General features: G+C 39.8%; 3 protein-coding genes across 3 annotated transcripts in view; 2 read left to right on the top strand and 1 right to left on the bottom strand.

Moving 5' to 3' along the window:
- The first annotated feature begins 462 nt into the window (after positions 1–462).
- gid4 (GID complex subunit 4 homolog) lies at positions 463–5230 on the top strand. The gene is made up of 6 exons (XM_062439177.1): positions 463–804; positions 1298–1357; positions 1996–2103; positions 2660–2761; positions 2866–2996; positions 3100–5230. Exons 1-6 carry the CDS (start codon positions 508–510, stop codon positions 3161–3163), a joined length of 762 nt encoding a protein of 253 aa, XP_062295161.1. The 5' UTR covers positions 463–507; the 3' UTR covers positions 3164–5230.
- A 1472-nt stretch (positions 5231–6702) lies between these two features.
- noxo1a (NADPH oxidase organizer 1a) lies at positions 6703–12406 on the top strand. The gene is made up of 8 exons (XM_062439176.1): positions 6703–6768; positions 6860–6940; positions 7655–7734; positions 7827–8003; positions 9993–10183; positions 10275–10397; positions 10549–10666; positions 11674–12406. The coding sequence occupies exons 1-8, from the start codon at positions 6703–6705 to the stop codon at positions 12404–12406; spliced, it is 1569 nt and encodes a 522-aa protein (XP_062295160.1).
- A 1426-nt stretch (positions 12407–13832) lies between these two features.
- Positions 13833–19700, bottom strand: part of tbl3 (transducin beta like 3) — an 18177-nt gene continuing 12309 nt past the window's right edge. The window contains exons 18-23 of the mRNA XM_062438837.1: positions 19355–19413; positions 18487–18590; positions 16842–16913; positions 16376–16534; positions 15534–15627; positions 13833–14713 (exon numbers count right to left, since the gene is read on the bottom strand). Coding sequence (XP_062294821.1) covers positions 14332–14713; positions 15534–15627; positions 16376–16534; positions 16842–16913; positions 18487–18590; positions 19355–19413 — 870 coding nt within the window. The 3' untranslated portion in view covers positions 13833–14331. The remainder of the gene's footprint in view (positions 14714–15533; positions 15628–16375; positions 16535–16841; positions 16914–18486; positions 18591–19354; positions 19414–19700) is intronic.

The raw sequence follows: 19700 nt of genomic DNA, 5'->3' as shown, positions 1-19700 counted from the left end.
AAATCAATAAGATAAAATGATGCTGTACAGCCTGTAAAAGCCAAAGCTTACTCAAAACAGGTCATGTATGTGTCAAATTTCCTCTGTCGTTATTTTAGCCGAAGTACTCAAATTCTGAGGAATTGTTTCCAAAGTTCACCATAGAATTTGGGCATATTTAACAACAGATACTAAAGAAGTATGGCATTGTGAATACATATTTTGCAACAAAAAAAGACACAATTTTATTAAAATGTCAAGCACTGCATTTAAAAGTAAAACAAGTTTATTAAATAAGCGCCAAAACATTGCACTGTTGACGATGGTGAAGTGTAGTTTCAGAAGAAATACAACTCCCAGAATGCATTTCCGTCCATTATCCAATAGTAGTGTTGCTCGATCATTTTCAGCCAATGACATTTAGGGTAGCTGATTTCTCACATGAGACGTTGCAGAGTCCCTGTTTACTAGCCCATACGAGAACCAGTGCTGTAGATTTGGCCGAAATTTCGGACTCTGGGGCATTGTATGCAGCTGGCAAACCGTCCTCTGCCAGTAACCCCAGTCTCTCCAGCTGTGTTGTGCTCAGACACAAAGTTCATGACGGTAGCTGACGGTGACACGTTAGCGCTCATCATGCCTGTCCGAGCAGAGTGCTGCAGTACCACCGGCTCGGCCTGCCTGTCCTCGGCTTCTCTTACGCCCCCTGCCCCGATCAATACCCACCAACCAGGGGTAGCCACCTCATTGCTCTACAGCGGCTCGCAGTTTCGTGGTTACCAGAAGAGCAAAGGCAACTCCTACGATGTTGAGGTTGTCCTGCAGGTACATTTATTCCTGACATACAAGTTTGTTTCTTGTTGTTTGCAGATATGCTGAGTTGCTAACTTGCTAGCTAGCTGACGTTAGCTCGCTTAGCTTTATATGGTCATACAACAACAGCACTTAACGCGCTGACCTCATTTTCTATGTTTCTCCTATTTTAAATCTGGACCACAATTAAGCAATTTTGTCACCTATTATGCAGCACGTGATACCTAAACACATTAGCATTATGCGCAACTAGCTGTTAGCTATCTAAATTAATGGCATTACTCTACTAGCGTTGAGTTTGAGAGGAGTGTCAACAGACTGTATAATCCTTGCCAGCATGCATTCTTCATAAGGTTTAATATTTCTGTTTACACAGCTTCTTGTACACTATCAGACTGCCATTTTCCTCCCAATTAAGAAGAAGGAGAACATTTTTTACACATGTGCTTTCAGGCCATTTGAGATATATAACTATGTGTTCCCTACATGTGTTTATCTTGGACAGCATGTGACTGTGGAGGACTCATATTTGTGTGGATACTTGAAGATCAAAGGCCTAACTGAGGTAAGCTTTCCAAACTAGGCCAGATGCAGTTAGACTGACCTTTATTCTGTCAAAGACTGATCACAAACTGGTTCCCACTTGCTCGATTTTGGCCGAATTGTGACACAGATAAGACGGAGAGCATGTGATGCATTTGGTCTACAGTCTGCTGTCAACTGTATATCCATTACATTATGCAACACATGGAAGTGAAAAGGTCAGCAGTATCCTGTAGTACATTTTAGCTGTGAAGGAGTGGAGTGAAAAACGAGTGACACTTTGCCAGGTTGTCTTTGTCCCTCTGCAGAAGTATTGAGTCAAGTTTTAACTGAAGCAAAATTATGCTGATTCTCTTTGATGTTTGATGTACAACTCAACTATTTACATAAGCTGCACAGGTCTATCAAGATATCAACACATATTCAGGGCTTGGGGGAATGCTATTTTTAAATGAGACATTAGGGCTGCATTATTTACTGTAATTTTTCTGCTGATGCATAGTTCACAGCCTGCTGCACAACATATGAGTCATCCAGGAAATCTAAATTTGACAGGTTGTCAGAGCAGAAGCAATTTTAATTCAGAAAAGCAATGATAATCTGCACACATACACTCTGGATGAACGTTTTCACTACTTTTCCTTCCCTCCGTGCAAACAGGAGTATCCCACTCTCACAACATTCTTTGCTGGTGAAATTATCAGTCGAAAGAGACCCTTTTTAACAAGGAAGTGGGACGCAGATGAGGATGTGGACAGAAAGCACTGGGTATGTCTTATTTCTGTTATTTTGCTTTGATGTAGTAAGAGCTATTTATCAAGGATCAATCAATCACAATGCACAAATTTGACAAAACATTATTTGTGTATTCCTGGGACATTTGTTTAATGTTGTATGCATGTTTTTAGCTGCTTGTGTCAAATGTCCATACAGTTTGAATAACTGTGATGTGCATACCATGAGACAACAGTAAAAGTTATTGCTCAACTTGATTAGAAATATTGGAAGTTTAAGTTCACCCAAATTGCAGTATGTGCCTGTCGCCTGCAGCTAACTGTGTGTCTGATTTATGTCCTCCAGAAAGAATGCTAAGTTATGCAGAATTATGTCTGATCTTTTCAAATTTTGTTTGGCTATTTTTAGAATAACAACACATGAGCAGGGCAAGAAAAGCACCTGTCACGCTTTAAAGCCCCTATCAACTTTTTAAATGCTTTCATTAAGGAAAATTATTTTCTACGCAAGTAGACATTTGAAGAATTTTGTTTTATAATCATCTCCCTAGTTTCTATTATCTGACCAGTATTTAATGAACTCTTACCAGGGCAAATTTCAGCCTTTTTACAAATATGCCAAAAGCTTCAACTCAGATGACTTTGACTACGAGGCACTGGACAGCAGCGATTATGTCTTCATGAGGTGGAAGGTTAGTACATTCTCTTACTTTGAACCATCATCTCTTTTCCTACTCATTAGCTTATAACTCTGACCTCTGCTGGTTTTTTCCCCGTTTTTTTTCTGTATCCTAAGGAGCAGTTTCTGGTTCCAGACCACACTATCAAAGACATCAGTGGTGCCTCCTTCGCAGGCTTCTATTACATCTGCTTCCAGAAGTCTACAGCCACTATTGAGGGCTACTATTACCACAGGAGCTCAGAATGGTAACCACCAACATTACAAACCAAGTTCAGTGATTTTTATTGTCACATTAGCACTTGTTTTTCATGCTGATATCACTTCTTCTTTTTTTTTTTGTAAATTCAGGTACCAGTCCCTAAACCTAAACCATGTTCCAGAGCACAGTATGCCCATTTATGAATTTCGGTGACAAACACACATGAACGCATTGAGTCAAGGAGGGGACAGTTCAACCTGCCCAGCTGTTAAATGGGACGTGAACGACGGATAGCCCTTTGATGTCAAGATTGGAGCTGACCCGTTTTCCTCGCTGCAAGGAAATAAACGTGTGGTCACTCGTCACTCTTCTGGTAGACAGAAAGAAAGATGGCCCAGAGAGACAGAAGAGTTGAAAAGAAGACAAAGATTAGTGCCAGATGGGCAGGTCTCACAGTTGCTGTAGAACTGATGTTTGCCTGGGATTTAATTTTTTGATTTTTTTAATTTATCTTTTTTTTGGCCTGTTTTTTATTTTTATTTTGTACTATCTGGATTCTTGGTGCTCTTATAGGATCTACAACCCTTTAGTTGAACATCAAAAAGATTCCTGTTTTCCTTCAGTGGAAACATAATTATTTTGCCTTTTTAGTTAAGAGTTACAAAAGAAAATATGGTACTCTTTTTAAAAGAGAGTATAAAGAGTTTTGTTAAGTAAAGCGTAATTTATTTCTTCTTAATACAAGTATCTTTGCAATAACTCTTTGATGCCCCGTAGTGATGGATGCAGAGTAAGATAGAAGGGGGGCCTTGCCAAAATGTTGAAACAGAAGCAATGATGAGCAGTGATCTACTTTTTATGCAAGTTCTGTAAGACATGGTCTGTTGATCAGGGATGGTACAATCAGGCAATATGCATTTTAACTGAAAACCAACAGCTGAATGTGATAGAGTTGAAATGGCCTGAGTTAGGATTGCGGCAATGTTGACCACTGAACAGTTCATTGATAACCAATCATTTCCACGCCGCTGCTGCTTCAGAAGATCCTCTAAACACAACAAAAAGTCTGGAAATGGCTTAACATAATTGTTTTTCTATGCAAGCCAAAGGTCACTAATAGCTAGGGTTTCTATCACTACTCACTAACTTATTTTCAGATTATTTCTCTTTCAGAGTGATTTATTTATTTATTTTTAATCAAGAGTGACCCTTAGTTAAAATGCACAAGAAGGATAAAGAATCGTGGAATTAATAAGAAGGTTTATGTTATTGCGTCAACCAGCATGTGAAACTCAGATGTGACAGCACATTCCAGTTCAAAAGATGAGCTCTTTCAGCATTTCAGTCGCATAAGAGGTGACGACAAATGGCAGCAGAATAGAGATGTCGGTACACGCACCTCAAGGGCACACAGAGTTTAAGTGACAAGAAAAGTTGATGTGTAATGCAACGAAAACAATGCAGTGTGATGAATGTTGATCCTAGTAGAATATATTTTTCTTCAGTTACAGTTTGCTCTTGATCATTTTCATCCTTTCTACATGATTTCCATGTTTAGAAGTGGCTAAATGTGGCAGTTAATGTCTCTTATAACTTTAAAATGAAGGCACAACAGTTGGACGTAACACAGAGCTTCATAACATTGTCATTGTATTTTATTGTTCTGCCCTTAATGGAGAATTGTATTAAAAGCACCTTGTGGCTTATTAAGTGTTAAGTAGGATGATACTCTAGGAAAAACCTGCTGCCTTACAATTTTAAACGCAAGTCTCCCATTTCCCTTAAGTGGTTAGATTAGTCATGTTTCATTAGAAAGAAATCTTTGGTATATTTCCGTGGGAGAAACAGTACAAAATCATGACAGAACCTTCTGTCCCACTCTGGGGGGATTCTTTTGGAAATAGTTTATATAAAAGTTTGCCTGCGTCTTTGTTGCTTACAGACTTTACATGGCTTGCCAGTCTGCAACATGACAAGTAGGCTTGATGGGTTGTGGGAATACTGTTCATGCTGTGTTTTTTCTCTCCTTTTTTTTTTTTTTTTTTTTTTAAAACCCATGAATAGTATCTGAATGGGAAATGTTCCATATGACTTCAAGATAATCTGCTTCATCATTAATCATGTAACAGAAAACAACAAAATGTGCAATGTAAGAAATGTTTATTTTAGAGTGTCATTAAAAAGTTTGAATGCAACCGATATAGAAAGATCCATCCAAAAAATGATGCTGTATGATAAATCTAAATGAGTGTCCTGTGTGAGGAGAAATAAAAAGTGAACTATTTCATACACATTGTTTTTTATTTTATCTTAGTCCAGACAGTTGAACTCATGCACCCACCACTGGTAAAATTGAGACAGGTGTTCTGTGCAGGAGTTAAACCAAACATCACAGCAGTCAGCACTAGATGTCAGTAGCGGACCACAAACAATTTCACTCCTTTTCTCCCTTGACCACATGCCCCAGACTCCAAACCTAACTCACAAAGCTCCAAACAAAGCTTCACCTTTTTATGGTGAAGCTTTTAGTCATGCACTTTTTCATAAATGATAAGAAGATCCCAGCAAACAGGGTTTCCTTTTTTTAGACACTCATTGATGTGGCATTTGTATATGAGACTGTTCTTTAGGAACAAGTATTATATTTTGAGAGTTGCATTGCAAAGCTGATTATTGAACCATTCCTAACAGAAAATAAACAAAGACAGTAAATTATCAATAAATATGGCTTATGTTTGGTGTATGTGCCAGGGCTAGAGACAGGAGGGAACATTTATTCACCTGGATGAGGACATAAAACAATATGCCCTCATCCAGGTTGTGGCATGACAAGATAAAAATCTATTTCCACTTGACTTGTGAGATGACCCTCTCTGTCATACAAAGCTGTCATTATGTCTGATGACTGTGAGAACCTAATGCTGTTCTGCACCAACTGTGAGCAACGGGACTCAGCCTTGGTGTGTGTGTGTGTGTGTGTGTGTGTGTGTGTGTGTGTGTGTGTGTGTGTGTGTGTGTGTGTGTGTGTGTGTGTGTGTGTGTGTGTGTGTGTGTGTGTGTGTGTGTGTGGTCTGTCATGAGCTACTTTTGGGGACAAATTTCAAGCTCAGGACCAGTTTGGGGTAGACTTGTCCAATTTGGGACAAAAGCCACGTTTCCCCTTGAGAAAAAGCTGATGTGTGACTCAGTGGTAAAGGTTATGGTAAAGGTCCGGTTTAGACATGTAGTGGTGATGGTTAAGTTTAGGGTAAATCTCCAGGAATTTATTGTTAGTCTATGTAATGTCCCCGAAATTGACCATGGTGTGTGTGTGTGTGCGTGTGTGTGTGTGTGTGAGAGAGAGAGAGAGAGAGAGAGAGAGAGAGAGAGAGAGAGAGAGAGAGAGAGAGAGAGAGAGAGAGAGAGAGAGAGAGAGAGAGAGAGAGAGATTGACAAAGAGAATTAGGAATACTTTTTTGAAGGAAAATTGGAACACAGCCACACTAATCATTTCCACAAATTCCACAAAGTTGTATCAAGCCGAACAAAGACTTGGACCTGGTTGTGAAATAAGAGTTACATGATTTTGGAGCAATGCCGGACTTTTCTGTAACTAAAATATTTTCCACCTGTCCACGTCACACTCAAAGCCACACCTGCGCCGTTGGAGGAAATAAAAATTCACCTGCAGAGCATCCTGGATCAAACCTGGGCGAGGCTACTACTACTCAACACGCTGTCTGCATCTTTTCTTTGGCCTTTTTTTTATTACCATGGAGAACCAGCGTTTTCCCATCAGCGTCAGTTTAATCGGAGTAATGCTCAAGGGGAAGAAAAAGGTAAGCGCAGATGGACATTCGCCTCTGTCATTTAATTTCACTGTCATGTGCTTTCCGACGGTGTAATAACCTATGCATTTTCCTTTTCTAGATGTACATGACCTCCGTACTTTGGTCAGACCAAAACGACATTGTAGTTTACAGAAGTTTTCGGGATTTCAAGATAATGCACGTAAGTATCAACCCCCCACAAATTAAGTGTACATTTATGTCTTTCACATGCAGGTGTTTAGGTTTAGGTTTTTATCTGACCAGTATTTAATGAACTCTTACCAGGGCAAATGTCAGCCTTTTTACAAATATGCCAAAAGCTTCAACTCAGATGACTTTGACTATGAGGCACTGGACAGCAGCGATTATGTCTTTTAAGTTTTTAATAATAAGTCGTTACCAGCGGTGATTTAAGAGCCTTTTTAGAGGTGCTCAAGCACCCCTAAATTTGATCTCAGCACCCCTAACAGTAAAATTATTTTTTATTTTTAAAAACATATTTTATATGACTTTGCGAGCCCGTCTGTTAGAGACGGGACAAACAATTATGCTACAGGTTCAAATGGTTTTATTTTAACAGGTTTAATGTACTTTGGGTAGTTCTGTCATTAATATTGTGTTTCCCTCAGTGATCATTAACTATCTGAGTGTCCTCTCTGTAGAAATATGTGATTGTTTATTCTGAACCATTATTATTATACACTATTAATCGCTAGGCTATATGTATTAATATTTCTTGTTGTAATTTATGTTATCCAGTGAAATTAGTAATTTAGCAGTTGAACACGTGCATAGCATTGTATGTTAACATCTCACTTGGTGCTGAGCCCCCTTAAAGGTCTGATCCTAAAATCGCCCCTGGTCGTTACCCTTACTCAACTTCTCTTTATTACAGAAAGAAATGAAGAAAGCGTTCCCATCCACGAGCAAGTTGAGGAAATCCGACAGAATCATTCCCAAATTCCCAAGTATGTCGTGCGTACTTCCCACCTTCAATTTGTGTAAAGTGAGTTAGACAAAGGCTGTTTTGGATTCTGACTTCAAGTGTCATGTGTGCGTTTAGGGAGAAGGAAGCGCGACAGACAGAAGAAAGTGCCCGCCAAATCAATGGTGCGCCTCAAGCATTTGCAGACATATTGTAACGAACTTCTGAGCTGCGACCCGGGAGTCGGTCAGTCCGCAGACCTTATCAAGTTCTTCCACCCCAAAGACCAGGACCTCCAGCCCGAGTTTTCCAAGAACAGGTAGGCCTAAACAAAAAAAACACGCACACATTTAACTGGGTACGTTTTGAGTTTTGCTCCACTGCTCAGCCTTGCTTCCAATTTTGCCCAGTAGTCACTCGAGATGACCACTGGGCAAAAAATACCCCTGCAGCCAGTGACGGACTGGGACAATAATTCAGGCCAGGAATTTGATTCCATTCCAGGCCAATCATCTCATGCAGATATGATATATATTATGATAAAGTTATTTTAATTATTATGTTTTATAACATATTGCCAATGAAATAAAAGTAAATTGCAAGAATCCTATATAACACAAATAGGTTGTATAGATATGAATGATGATGACACACCCACAGAGCACAGGAAATACATTTTAACAGTTAATAAATGTTCCAAACAAACCATCAAAAAAACAACTAATGTCCATATTTTAGCTCTGAAACAAAGAAAGCAGACGTGATTATCAGTTCAGCTAGTTCATTTCTGAGGAACATATAAAACAACATTTTGACATTTTTCAGTAAATATCTTTTTTCCACTTTGTTTCAAGTTTGCATTGTGTTTCTTTAAATAACTAAACTAACTGTCTTTGCTTATCAATAAAAAATGTCCAGATGTCTTAGAAGTGGATCAGGTTTAGAGTTGATTTATTGTACAGATGTAAATAAAGAACATCTCTCATTAAGACTTTTTAAAACATAACCAACTAAAGCAGTATAATGCTGCTGCTGTGTTTTAAACAGCACACAGGTGTGAGGTGGACCACCTGAGGTTTGAGGTGGAGCTGTAGGGTTGAGTGGAGGTGTGGGCGGAATTTTATTTGTGCTCTTGAATGTAGCCGCTGTGAAAATAACAATCAGAAAATAACATTTCATTGATCTGACTCACCGGCCTCTGTCTCAGAGGGGGCGGAGCTGAACCCTCTGTACAGCAGAGACAGAGACAGTGGTTTTGGTTTTTTTTGTCATCACCATTTAAATGGATTTGATTGGTCCAGGCATCTGGCAACTCTTTCTTGCTCACTGTATTGTTGCTGGTGAAGTTGACTGTTCAAGTCAGACCAGAACGACTATCAGGCCATCAGGAATTGTCTCGGTGTACAGTCCGCCAGTGCCTGCAGCCCAGTCTGTAAGGTTAATTGTGACTCTTTCCATTAGGATTCTTTTTCATGGATGTTTTATATTTGTAAAACTTTCTTCAAGAGGAGAAAGTAGTTGCGAAGTCCATGATGTCATCACAATGTAAATTCACGGGATATTTGCAGGCGGAGCCAGTAGGAGGAACAGTACCGCACAGATTCAGTGTGCTGGAAGCTAGTAACTTTTTTTGGTGCATGCGCCAGCCAAGCAACTTCTATTAGCCTGACTGGGCACCATTTTCGGCTTGGTATCAAGCTCTTACAGTACATCCATGGAGCCATCCCCACGAACCCCAAATGCACTTTCTGGCAATATGCTCCCATTTGTTTGGTACAGCTGGCCAAATCTTACATAGTGCACCTTTAAAACAAAAGCTTTAATTGTTGCTCAAAAGGTTGTAGCTGCACAGGACTAACATGTTTAGCTCGACATTGTGGCAAAACTTGAAAAACGGGGCCCAGGATAAACACTGCACTATTATCTCTATTATATAATGTATTTTACTGTAAACATAAAATATTTTAAGTTATGAGCTTTGAAGTGGATTTTTAACCTTCCAAAAATGTACTTTAAGAATATTGGAATCAAGGAAGGTGTTTTTTGAAATGTACATTCCTTCCTTAATATAAGCAGTGTTGTGTTAAATGCTGATGTACACCTGGAGGTTTAGAAACAACTTAGTAGACTATTGAAGGAAGAAAAAAGTTGTGTGTATCAGGGAGGCAGAAAAGACAGGGGTCCTAAGTGGTTGCCTAGTTATGCCAAGGGTGAAACAAGACAACCAGATGTGGATAAAGGAGCACAAAATAGAAGAAAATACATGCCATAACTCTGTACTAACCTAACCTGTGTCTCGCATCCTCAGCATCATGATCATGCTCTCAGACGACAACACCAGTGGCAATGCGGGACACGGCAACGGTGGCAACGTGACCCAGCCATTTGTCACAGAGACATACAGGTGTGTGGCCGCGTATGAGACCAAAGACACCAAGAACAAACCTTTCAAAGTGGCTATGGACGAGAAAGTGGACGTACTCATCAAAGACAAAGCAGGTGAGCGAATAAGCTTCAGTGAGGTTGAAATAGTTTCATCAGCCCCCAAAATACACTACAGCGCCTGTGTGATGTGGTTGTGTTGGTTCAGGGTGGTGGCTTGTGGAGAGTGAAGACAAACGCATGGCCTGGTTTCCTGCCCCCTACCTGGAGAAGGCTGATGATGATGACGATGATGGCGAAGGAGATTACGTGGATGGAACTCCTGAAAGAGGTGCCTCACTAAATACGCTTTCTATTAAACTGCTTCTTAAGACATATCAGCATGTGTTTACATAGGTAGTGCATGCAGTAGCTTATTGCTTTAGTGGATGAAAGTTTGTCAAGATGCTGCATGTATTTAAAGATGTCTTTTTTACCCTCAGGCATGCTGTACACTGCAGTCAAGAGCTACAAAGCCACTAAAGATGATGAAATAACTGTAAACATTGGCACAGTGGTGGAAGTCCTGCAGCAGTCTGAGAACGGCTGGTGGCTCATCAGGTACACCTTTGACTTTTGGCTCAAATGTCTTACCTATATATTTTTCTTATATCTGCACTGATGATAGTAAAGTAATAGAAAAATAATGATCAGTACATACAGATTTTTTGAGAAGACAAATTGAAATGGAAGCCATTTCTTATCAGCATAAGAAAATAACCCTGTAAATTCAAAGGCATACAATTTAGCCTCTGTTAGGATTGGTTTCTGGTCAATTGGTGAGAACAGACAATGTAAACACAATGAATCATCTATTGTTGTGTCCATCAAGACTGAATACCAGACAATGTTTGAGCACATGGTCTTCACATTCCTTTGGAAGCAACTTCCTGCAACTTGAAGCCTAAGAGCCAGTATCTTGATATAACACAAAAAATGTAACCCTGGCTGTGTGATAGCCTGCAGCTTGACAACTTTTTTTAGAATTTGTTATCAAACAGCTGTTGGTAATGCTTTATTTTCAGGTCCTTTAATTCTATAGTCTCTTTCACTCTTCTTTCAATTTTCAGAGATATTTCCTGGTATATAACAATTAGTTACTAGGACATTTTACTGAGGGGTTTGTGCAATTTGGGTCAAATCTTAAGAAAAAACAGAAATAAGGGATTTGAGATCGTACATGGTGTTTAATTTGCAAATACTCTTAACAGTTCATTGACAGGAAATACTCGAGTGTGTAGTTTTGTGTGTCAAACTCCATGTTAGTATATTTGATTGTTTCTTTGAAACTCTTTAATGGCTATGTTTCCTGTATAATACCAGAATGCAAATATATAAGTTGACACACAAAACTATACATTGAACACTAACAATTTTCTGTCAGTCAAAGGATTGTCAAGACTCTAATGTATTAAGATGTATTACTACTTGATGATTATTATTTATTTTACAAACTTAACAAATACGTATTAACCTAAATCTAACTTAACCTAAACCAACCTGATACATCATTTGTACCACCTGTAAAACCATCCAGATTTCAACGCTACATTCTCTGCTCTCCACAGCTACAACGGTAAAGTAGGTTACATCCCCACTATGTACCTGCAGCCCTACAACTACCCTCATATCCGCATGACAGCCCAACATCAACATAATCGCGCCTCTTCGCCCTCCTCCCTCCTGACACCACAGTCCCAGCAGCTCAGCCGCTCTCAAGGCAACCTGCTGCTGCCACCTGCCAGCCCCACCTCACCCAACACGCTCCAACCCGGCATGCAAAGGTCACATTCCCTTAGCGTCCTGTCTGAGAAACCCCCACTGAGCACCTCATCCTCTGCTGCCAGAGCTGACACCAAACCCCCCACTAAAAAGAATGCTCCTCCACCCATGATCAAGGTGGAGATGGATGGAGAGGAGCAGGAGCAGGAGCAAGAGTGGAACTTGCCAACAGACGACGACAGCTTTATGAGTGACAGTGACTTCAGCCTCAGTGATGACCTCAGTTCCTCCTCAGCAAGCTCATTCGTCAACCTTAGCCTCGGTGCCAACGATGAACGCCTGCGTCTCAGCCACACGCCTCCACCCATGGGGGGCAACCACCTCAGCCCTACAACTGGCAGAGAGGGGAAAATGCTTCCCAGTGTGTCTGACCCCAACCTCTATAAGGGCCCCACCACACCCAAAGTGCCCCCCAGACCTCGGGCCCAGGACATCCTCACCCGATGCACCACCATCACCCGCAAGAATGCGGCCAGAGGTTCTCCATCTCCATCACCAACTGAGATACTGAGTCGATAAAGTCTCTACTCTTAACACGCTTTAACTACTCTCACTTCATCTTTTTTTAAACTAAAGATGTACTCATATGTTCCACATTATTATAAACTACATACTTGGTTCACTAAACAATGTCTATGTTGTTTGATTATTGCTGCTATTTATTCTGTACTTTTGGGTAACTTTTTATGAAGACAGTGGACAGAGGGGGGTGAAACAGGAAGGACAGAGGGCATTTTGGAGGGATATATTTGTGTATGCCTGGATGTTGTGCTGAAATTTAAAATGTATTTGTCAAATTAGAAAAATAGAAATGTGAAAGAGTTCTGAAAGAGTGTTGTTCATGTTGTTTGGTCGTTAGAGAGACTGGCAGAAAATGTACAATTAACAAAAGGCTTCATTTAGAATTTCAGCAAAATCAGTTTATGTATAAACATGATTGATCAGGATACACTAAACGTTGATAACTCAAGTCTTTGCAGTCCTTTCTGAATGATTGCTTATTTTCCATACTGGAAACCTGTTGTTGTGCCTTATATGCATTTTGACTGTGCTGAGTGCACAAAGATGGATGGATTTGGTCTTCTGATAAATGCAGCTTTATTTCGTGCCAAAGCATGTTTACTGTAAACTCTGCTTGAAGAATATGGATGTGTGTTATTATCAGTATTGATGCAATTCAGAATAGGATATACAATGTAAACTGGTGCTGGGTGTATTCATGTGTTACGGTAGAGCTTTGAACAAATAAACACATTTTTGGGAACTTGGACAGTGACTCAGACTCATTTTTGTACATTTCACACCTAAACATTACTGGTTGTGACTGAGTTTTAAGAGCTCAGGTTCAATGTTATCCATTCTAATACATCTCAGTCATCATCATTCAACTTCACATTACAAATGTAACAATGGATGATAGGTCAAAAGCAGGAAAATGAATAGGTCAATTTGTCTTAGATTGTTATTTTCATATATTGTCAAACATCTAGTTAATGCAATGGTTTAATTCTGACTTCCGTCGACTCACTGCCCATGTTTCCTGTCAGTATATTTCTACTGTCACTATCACAAATTCTTGTAAGATAAAAATCTGTCTGTCTGTATTGGTTTACGTCCCTCAAAGTTTTGAATGTCTTATAAAGTCTACGATCAATTCTCATCATACTGTGCAACTGCTTATTCCCAAAACTGACTGTCTTTGGTTTGATTGAAATGATTACACTTCAAGTTCTACCTGAGCTTTACTGAACTATGAGGAAACCAAAGTGCTACAGGGATTTTTATTTACCATGTTTCCGCTGAACTGTCATGTCTTTTTTTTTTTTTTAGAGCCATCACTTTGCATGTGAGTGATTGATGGATTGTATTTTAAACACTGTTGCTGCTTAGACAAGTTTAAAAATGCTGTATCACTTTATATTAGAAATAAAACAACACATTTTTATCCACATTTTTATTTTATAAACATTTGTAGTCACGACATTAAAAAAAAATTCTTGCTTATATAAGGAACCTTTTGTGTTGTTGTGGTAGAGCCGGTAGATCAGGACTATGCAACATTGCAGAAGTAGACAATGGGTGCTGGTATCTGCTGTAGGGGAAGATGGTCCTGACTGATTGCCTGAATGTTGATCTTTCTTCCTTCAGTCTTTACTTTCTTACTATCTGTCCTTCCTCCCCTACTGCCCATTTTGTCTGAAAATCCAGGTGATTAAGCTTCAGATTTTGAAGATTTTGAGTCTGAATGGAAGTACTGGTGCACATGTTGGGTGTTGGCACAAGATTGAAAGCTGCTCAGAGGGGAATGCACATGTATAATTCCACACCTGTTTCTCTGCATCCCTCAACATTGTCACGCATTAAGTGCGTCGCTCCAGTTAATGGTCCGAGATAAGAAGACGCCCTGGGATTTTTACTCCAGGAGTGTTCAGCTCGGTGATCCGTCAGCTGGTCAATGTCTGGCACTGTGGCGTGGAAGAATCTGGAAGACATTTCACTGCTTTTACCGTCATTTGATCCCTCTCTTCTTGATCTTCCTCGTCTGAACTCTCCTCACTTTCAGAGTGGTGGTTGCCATTTGTTTTAGCATGTTTTCCGTTTTCCGCTTGCCTGATGTTGGTGGAGGCTTTCTTGGTGGCGCTGACCTCGTCGTCGTCCTCTTCCTCCTCCTTGATGGGGCAATTTGGATCTTCATCTTGTCCGCTATCGCTGTCATCTCCGTCTTGTTTCTCCCCACTGCTGCCCTTTTCTTTCCCCTTGTCAATCATAAATAGAGGCTGGCTCTCCTCAAACGGGGTGGTATCCATTTCTTCATCTTGGCCCATGCTATAGAAGATATAATGATAGAGATTCATAAAACTGAAAAAGCATCTGACATACAGTATAATAACAGATACATCTAAAATTTAACTTTAAACAAAATGAAATACTATACAAGTTGAAACACTATGTGCAATTTTGTATATTACAAATACATTAAAGTGTATCATACATGTTGCAAATCTCTTACATTTAAGGCTTATGATGTGAAACTTGTCTGTTCACAGTATCTTGCATGGTATCGGTTTGACCTGCCACTACACTCAACAGCCCAACAGTGAAATGTCTCTGTTATGGTGATGAATAATGGCCAGAAAAGTGGGACAGGACATTATGATGCCACAGTGAAATTGACCTATCGGATATAAAATGTCATCACTTCATCATTTTGTCCTGTTTGCTATCAGTGTATGAATTTTTTAGTTATGGCCGAGAAAGTGTTTAGTGGGGTCACAGTGACCTATGACAAGCAAATTCGAACAACCCGAAATTATAATGCCTCTGGCCATGGCTGTCACTGGCACGTAGGCATAGAAAAATGTGGCAGTATGTTTGGGTTGAAGCCGAGAATGCTGTTCAGGAGGAAACACTTCACCGTTTCCATTTCCTTGATTCCCATGAGACAGAAACACAACTATTGATGCAGAAGGCCTTGATGAGATCGGAATCTTTATGTAATGTTTGACCAAATTGACACTGGGACTGATTGTAAGGCAAAGTTTAGTTACAGAGCAGAAAAGATAAAGTAGTCCAGAACACAAAACTCTGAATGCACTCTCTGCTCTGCTCAGTAGTTTGCACTGTGGCACGCCTAAGCCTCTCTCACCCTGATGGTGCTCCGGCCACTCTCATCTTCTGCCACATGTAGTTCAGGAACATGGACTTCTGCAGGAGATTGCCAATCCTCTGCATGTGTCTCTCTGTGGGGGATAAAAGAGGAAGACTCAGTTCAGATGGTTTTATATAGTTATCAAGAAGCAGAGCAAGGGGGACCAGTTAATGGTGTGAGGACTAATAGGTTTACTTCATTACAATACTCCCATTCTTACATCCAATTAGCCTTTATAATAGTATATTCTTGTATACTGTTTCTCGTGGTGAGACTTTCCTGTTTCTCCAGTTCTCCACATGCTATAGTCAAAACATTGTTGCCAGAATCTTGAAAGAAAAAACAAACTTTGACTCTATGCCTATCTATCAAAAGAGGTTAGAATGTTTTTCTTTCTGTTCTCATTGTCTGTGTGAAAGAACACCAACAGCAATTGCAATTACAATAATTGTTGTTTCCACCATAGTATCATCTGCTTTTTTGGCATTTGCTCAAGTTTTAGCCTTTGCCATTGCAATCCCAATTAATTATTCTTTTGTAATATTCCGTATTTTATTCCTGGCCATGATGGCTGGCATGACGATTGTTATTTTTCTTAATGATGAATTAATTTAATGTCTAAGGAGCGGCGTTGCTTTCACATTCACTTATTCACTATATTGTTGGTGTTTTACAGTCATTTGGGCCTATAACATTGATTTTACAAACACACACACACACACACACACACACACACACACACACACACACACACACACACACACACACACACACACACACACACACACACACACACACACACACACACACACACACACACACACACGGCCAGTGCTGACCTGTGTATGGGATGAGTCCCTCAAGGTGTGTGCGGGCGCCCTGGTATTGTAGCAGCTCCTCGGGTGGCAGGTGTGTGAGGAACACCTGGAGGACAGCCTGGGCGTTCAAACAGTTCCTGGCATTCATGTTCCACACCGCGCAGTACCTCAGGAGTGACTCTGAGTGAGGCCAAGGCCGTGACAGGGTGGAAAAAGGAGGGAAGGTAAGAAAAGACATCGTCATAATTACTTGCTTCACTGCAGGACATTTTTGCGACAACAGGTTGAAGAATAATCTGAAACCGTGCCAGTATTGTGTTTGAAAGTGAGTCATTTCCTGTGAGTGTTTAAAAACAAAAACTTTTTCTTTAAAGTAATTTCTTTCAGAGATTAATCTGAACTTCAACTTGTCATCACTTTTAGAACATTATTAATTTAAACTGTTCAATATCTTCAAGTTATTTCAGTAAGGATTTTTGACTGTTACCTTTCTGATCCACGCGAAGTTTCAGCACTGTCTTCTCCAGCAGCTTGTGGCTATCCTCCACCTCACGGATTGCTAAAAACAACAGAGAGCAACTCATCAAAAAACAAAAGAGTAAACAGTAAAGGGAGTAACATGGACGATGCATATTTGTCCATGTTATGTTTGTAGTAATCACAACACATTGTCATCACATGTAGATTACTTATAACCCAATTCACAGTCATCATAGATGATCATATGTTGTCCATGTACAATAATGGAAGCATGTTAATGAGACTTTTTCTGAGTTAGTCTTTAACAATATATTCACATGATTACATTACTGCACTACCACAGTACTGCAGATAGTTGTCGAGGTGTCATGCTGGGAAAAATGCTTTTCTAAAACTGGTTTATATGAATGCACCAGTATTTATTCATTTATAAACACATATGTTTATAAAAGTTACTCCAAAACTTTTTCAAATTACTTTTATTTGAAACACAATCAAAACACACACATATTACACCTGAAACAGTGTGGGGGGTTGATGGTCTGATAATGATTTGATTAACTGAACTGGACCGGTATATTAACTCAGACCGGGTTCATGTTAGGCTGAGTTTCAATTAAACACGGTAACTTTATATATTTTATACAGTGTGTAGCTGTATGCTTACTCGAGTCCCAAAAACTCTTCATTAGAGCTGTTGCTGTGCGCAAGTATTACACCCGAGTTACTGTAAGGCTCACCAAGCTCACTGTCCTCAGACTATGTGTCAGTCCCAGAGTCAAACAAATCACCCTCTGTTTAGGTTTCAGATCTGTGCTGTCCCTGCCAGTGTGCTTTTGGATATCGTGCTTCAACATCTGCTGCTCACCCAAACTAGTGTCCCATAATACTTACGATCAACATACTGAATCAGCAGCCGCCTGTGAACACGCCTGGAGGTGCTTGACACCAGTGTTTATTGGGAGTTATAGTTCATAAATGTGGATTCTCACATCGTTATTTTTGTTATTTTTTATAGTTATCATTCTTAGTGTGGACAGCCTTTTGCATACCGATAATCATATCCAGATCCAACCTCTCTGCATTTTACTGCTGTATAGGGCACCCGGGTGTATAAGGCGCACACCAATTTTAAATGGAAAAAAAAATTGCGTTAAAAGGTGCGTCTTATACACCCATTTTTACGGTCTATACAAGTTCAGAGGGTTTACCACAGTACACAGTACAATATAAACAGTCTTTGTCTTCTGACAACTGTATTTGAGCTCCCACAGAATGATGGTACATGATGTTCTCTTCAGCCTCAGATTAACAAAATGTCACTTGACATGCTTTTTCTTCTATGTCAAGGGACAGGACTAAAGGGAAAGGCAAATGCTGGCGGTGCACGCATCAATAGCCGCGTGACTCAACTCTTAAACTGAGAAGCCATCCACAATGAGAGCAATGACAGACTGAGGAGACGGCCATTTATCAAGATAAGTGCAGGTGAAAATATGAAAAACAGAGATGGATTGTGTACGGGGAAAATATAATATATGAAGCAGAACAAACACAATAAATTAAGAATTGATGTAGCATGAAAATGGTGAATGGTGAAATGCAACCAGCCGGTAAAAGGTCCAGTTGGATAAAGTTTTCGCATAAAGTACCTTTGATAACTGTGAGCACAGTGTGAGGCTGGTCCAGAGAGATAGCGAGGCCCAGAGCCTTCAGATATTTCTTCTCATGGAGCAAGTTGGACAACTCCTGCTGCCTTCAGACACAAGAAAGCCATTTTTTAAAACATCTGAATAATGATCCTTAATGTTTACTGAAAATACTCTACTATACTTTTATTACTAGAAGATGGTTACAAACACATTTACTGGATTTGATGGAGCATTGCATAATACACATTTACAACAGTTAACAATCCTACTTACCTCAGGGGGGTTCAGCTCTGGTATAATACGGCTTTCCCATAAATATGCAAAGTCAAATGTACATAAACTTTTCCGTCTCACGTAAAAAGAGTTTTGTCAATACGCAATGGTCTCGTCCATCAGCTCAACACAAAAACGAAGTTAATTATTAGCAGAAGGAAGGAAGGAAAGTCACGCTTTGTTTTGTTTAGAACAAACTTCGTAATGATGTTGCCTCAGCTGTAGGAGCAAATTAAAATCCCAGCTTCTCTCAATAACAAGTCATTCATACATCTACATACATTACATTAAAACATACATAATCAATTATCTGAGACCTGAAATTTCCTCATGCTGATCAGAATAGCAGAGCACAAATACTGCCCTGACCTGTGACTCATGAGGTCCACCTTAGCCTAACAGTCTCTGAACATTAATCAGGCGACAGACAGCAGGTCAGATCTGGGTCTGACTGATTCTTGCAGCATCTCTGACATCCAACAAAAAGAGGAGGAGAGACTGTGTTTGTCCACCACTTCAGACGGAGGATGGAGGGCTGAATGACGACATTTGATCAATGTTTTATATTTTTATTATAATGTTGTGTGTAACTTACTTGAGTATCTGATCCTCCTGCTTGGCCTGCTCTTCTGCCAGCTCCACTTCAGTCACATCCTAGTGGTGGACAGAAGAAAACATTTTTTTTTAGTTGTGGTAATGTGTTGATCCCTGTAAGGGAAAATTCTTCTTTTCCCTCCCATGAAAAGAGAGAGGTCAGAGTGAGAGGTTAACTAAAATGTGGACTGAATATCTTGCTATAGGGTAGTTTAGCAGGCTGGAAACTGGTTGTCACAAAGAGTCAAACCTTCCAGTTGACATTACTGGATGTTAGATAAGAAAATACTTGACAGACAAGATTTTCTGGATAGGAAAAACCATCTCCATTCAACAGGTGGTTGTCA

This window comes from Scomber scombrus, chromosome 18, assembly GCF_963691925.1.
Source record: "Scomber scombrus chromosome 18, fScoSco1.1, whole genome shotgun sequence".
Taxonomy (NCBI): Eukaryota; Metazoa; Chordata; class Actinopteri; order Scombriformes; family Scombridae; genus Scomber; species Scomber scombrus.
Note: the sequence above shows the minus strand (reverse complement) of the source record. Positions and strands in the feature narration are given on the sequence as shown.

Excerpts from the sequence above, each read along its gene's own strand:
- gid4 (XM_062439177.1), top strand. The coding sequence starts at position 508 with ATGCAGCTGGCAAACCGTCCTCTGCCAGTAACCCCAGTCTCTCCAGCT. Across the intron at positions 1,358-1,995 it reads AGATCAAAGGCCTAACTGAG|GAGTATCCCACTCTCACAAC; the intron begins GTAAGCTTTCCA and ends CCGTGCAAACAG. Across the intron at positions 2,762-2,865 it reads ATGTCTTCATGAGGTGGAAG|GAGCAGTTTCTGGTTCCAGA; the intron begins GTTAGTACATTC and ends CTGTATCCTAAG.
- noxo1a (XM_062439176.1), top strand. The coding sequence starts at position 6,703 with ATGGAGAACCAGCGTTTTCCCATCAGCGTCAGTTTAATCGGAGTAATG. Across the intron at positions 7,735-7,826 it reads CCCAAATTCCCAAGTATGTC|AAGGAAGCGCGACAGACAGA; the intron begins GTGCGTACTTCC and ends GCGTTTAGGGAG. Across the intron at positions 10,398-10,548 it reads GGATGGAACTCCTGAAAGAG|GCATGCTGTACACTGCAGTC; the intron begins GTGCCTCACTAA and ends TTTTACCCTCAG.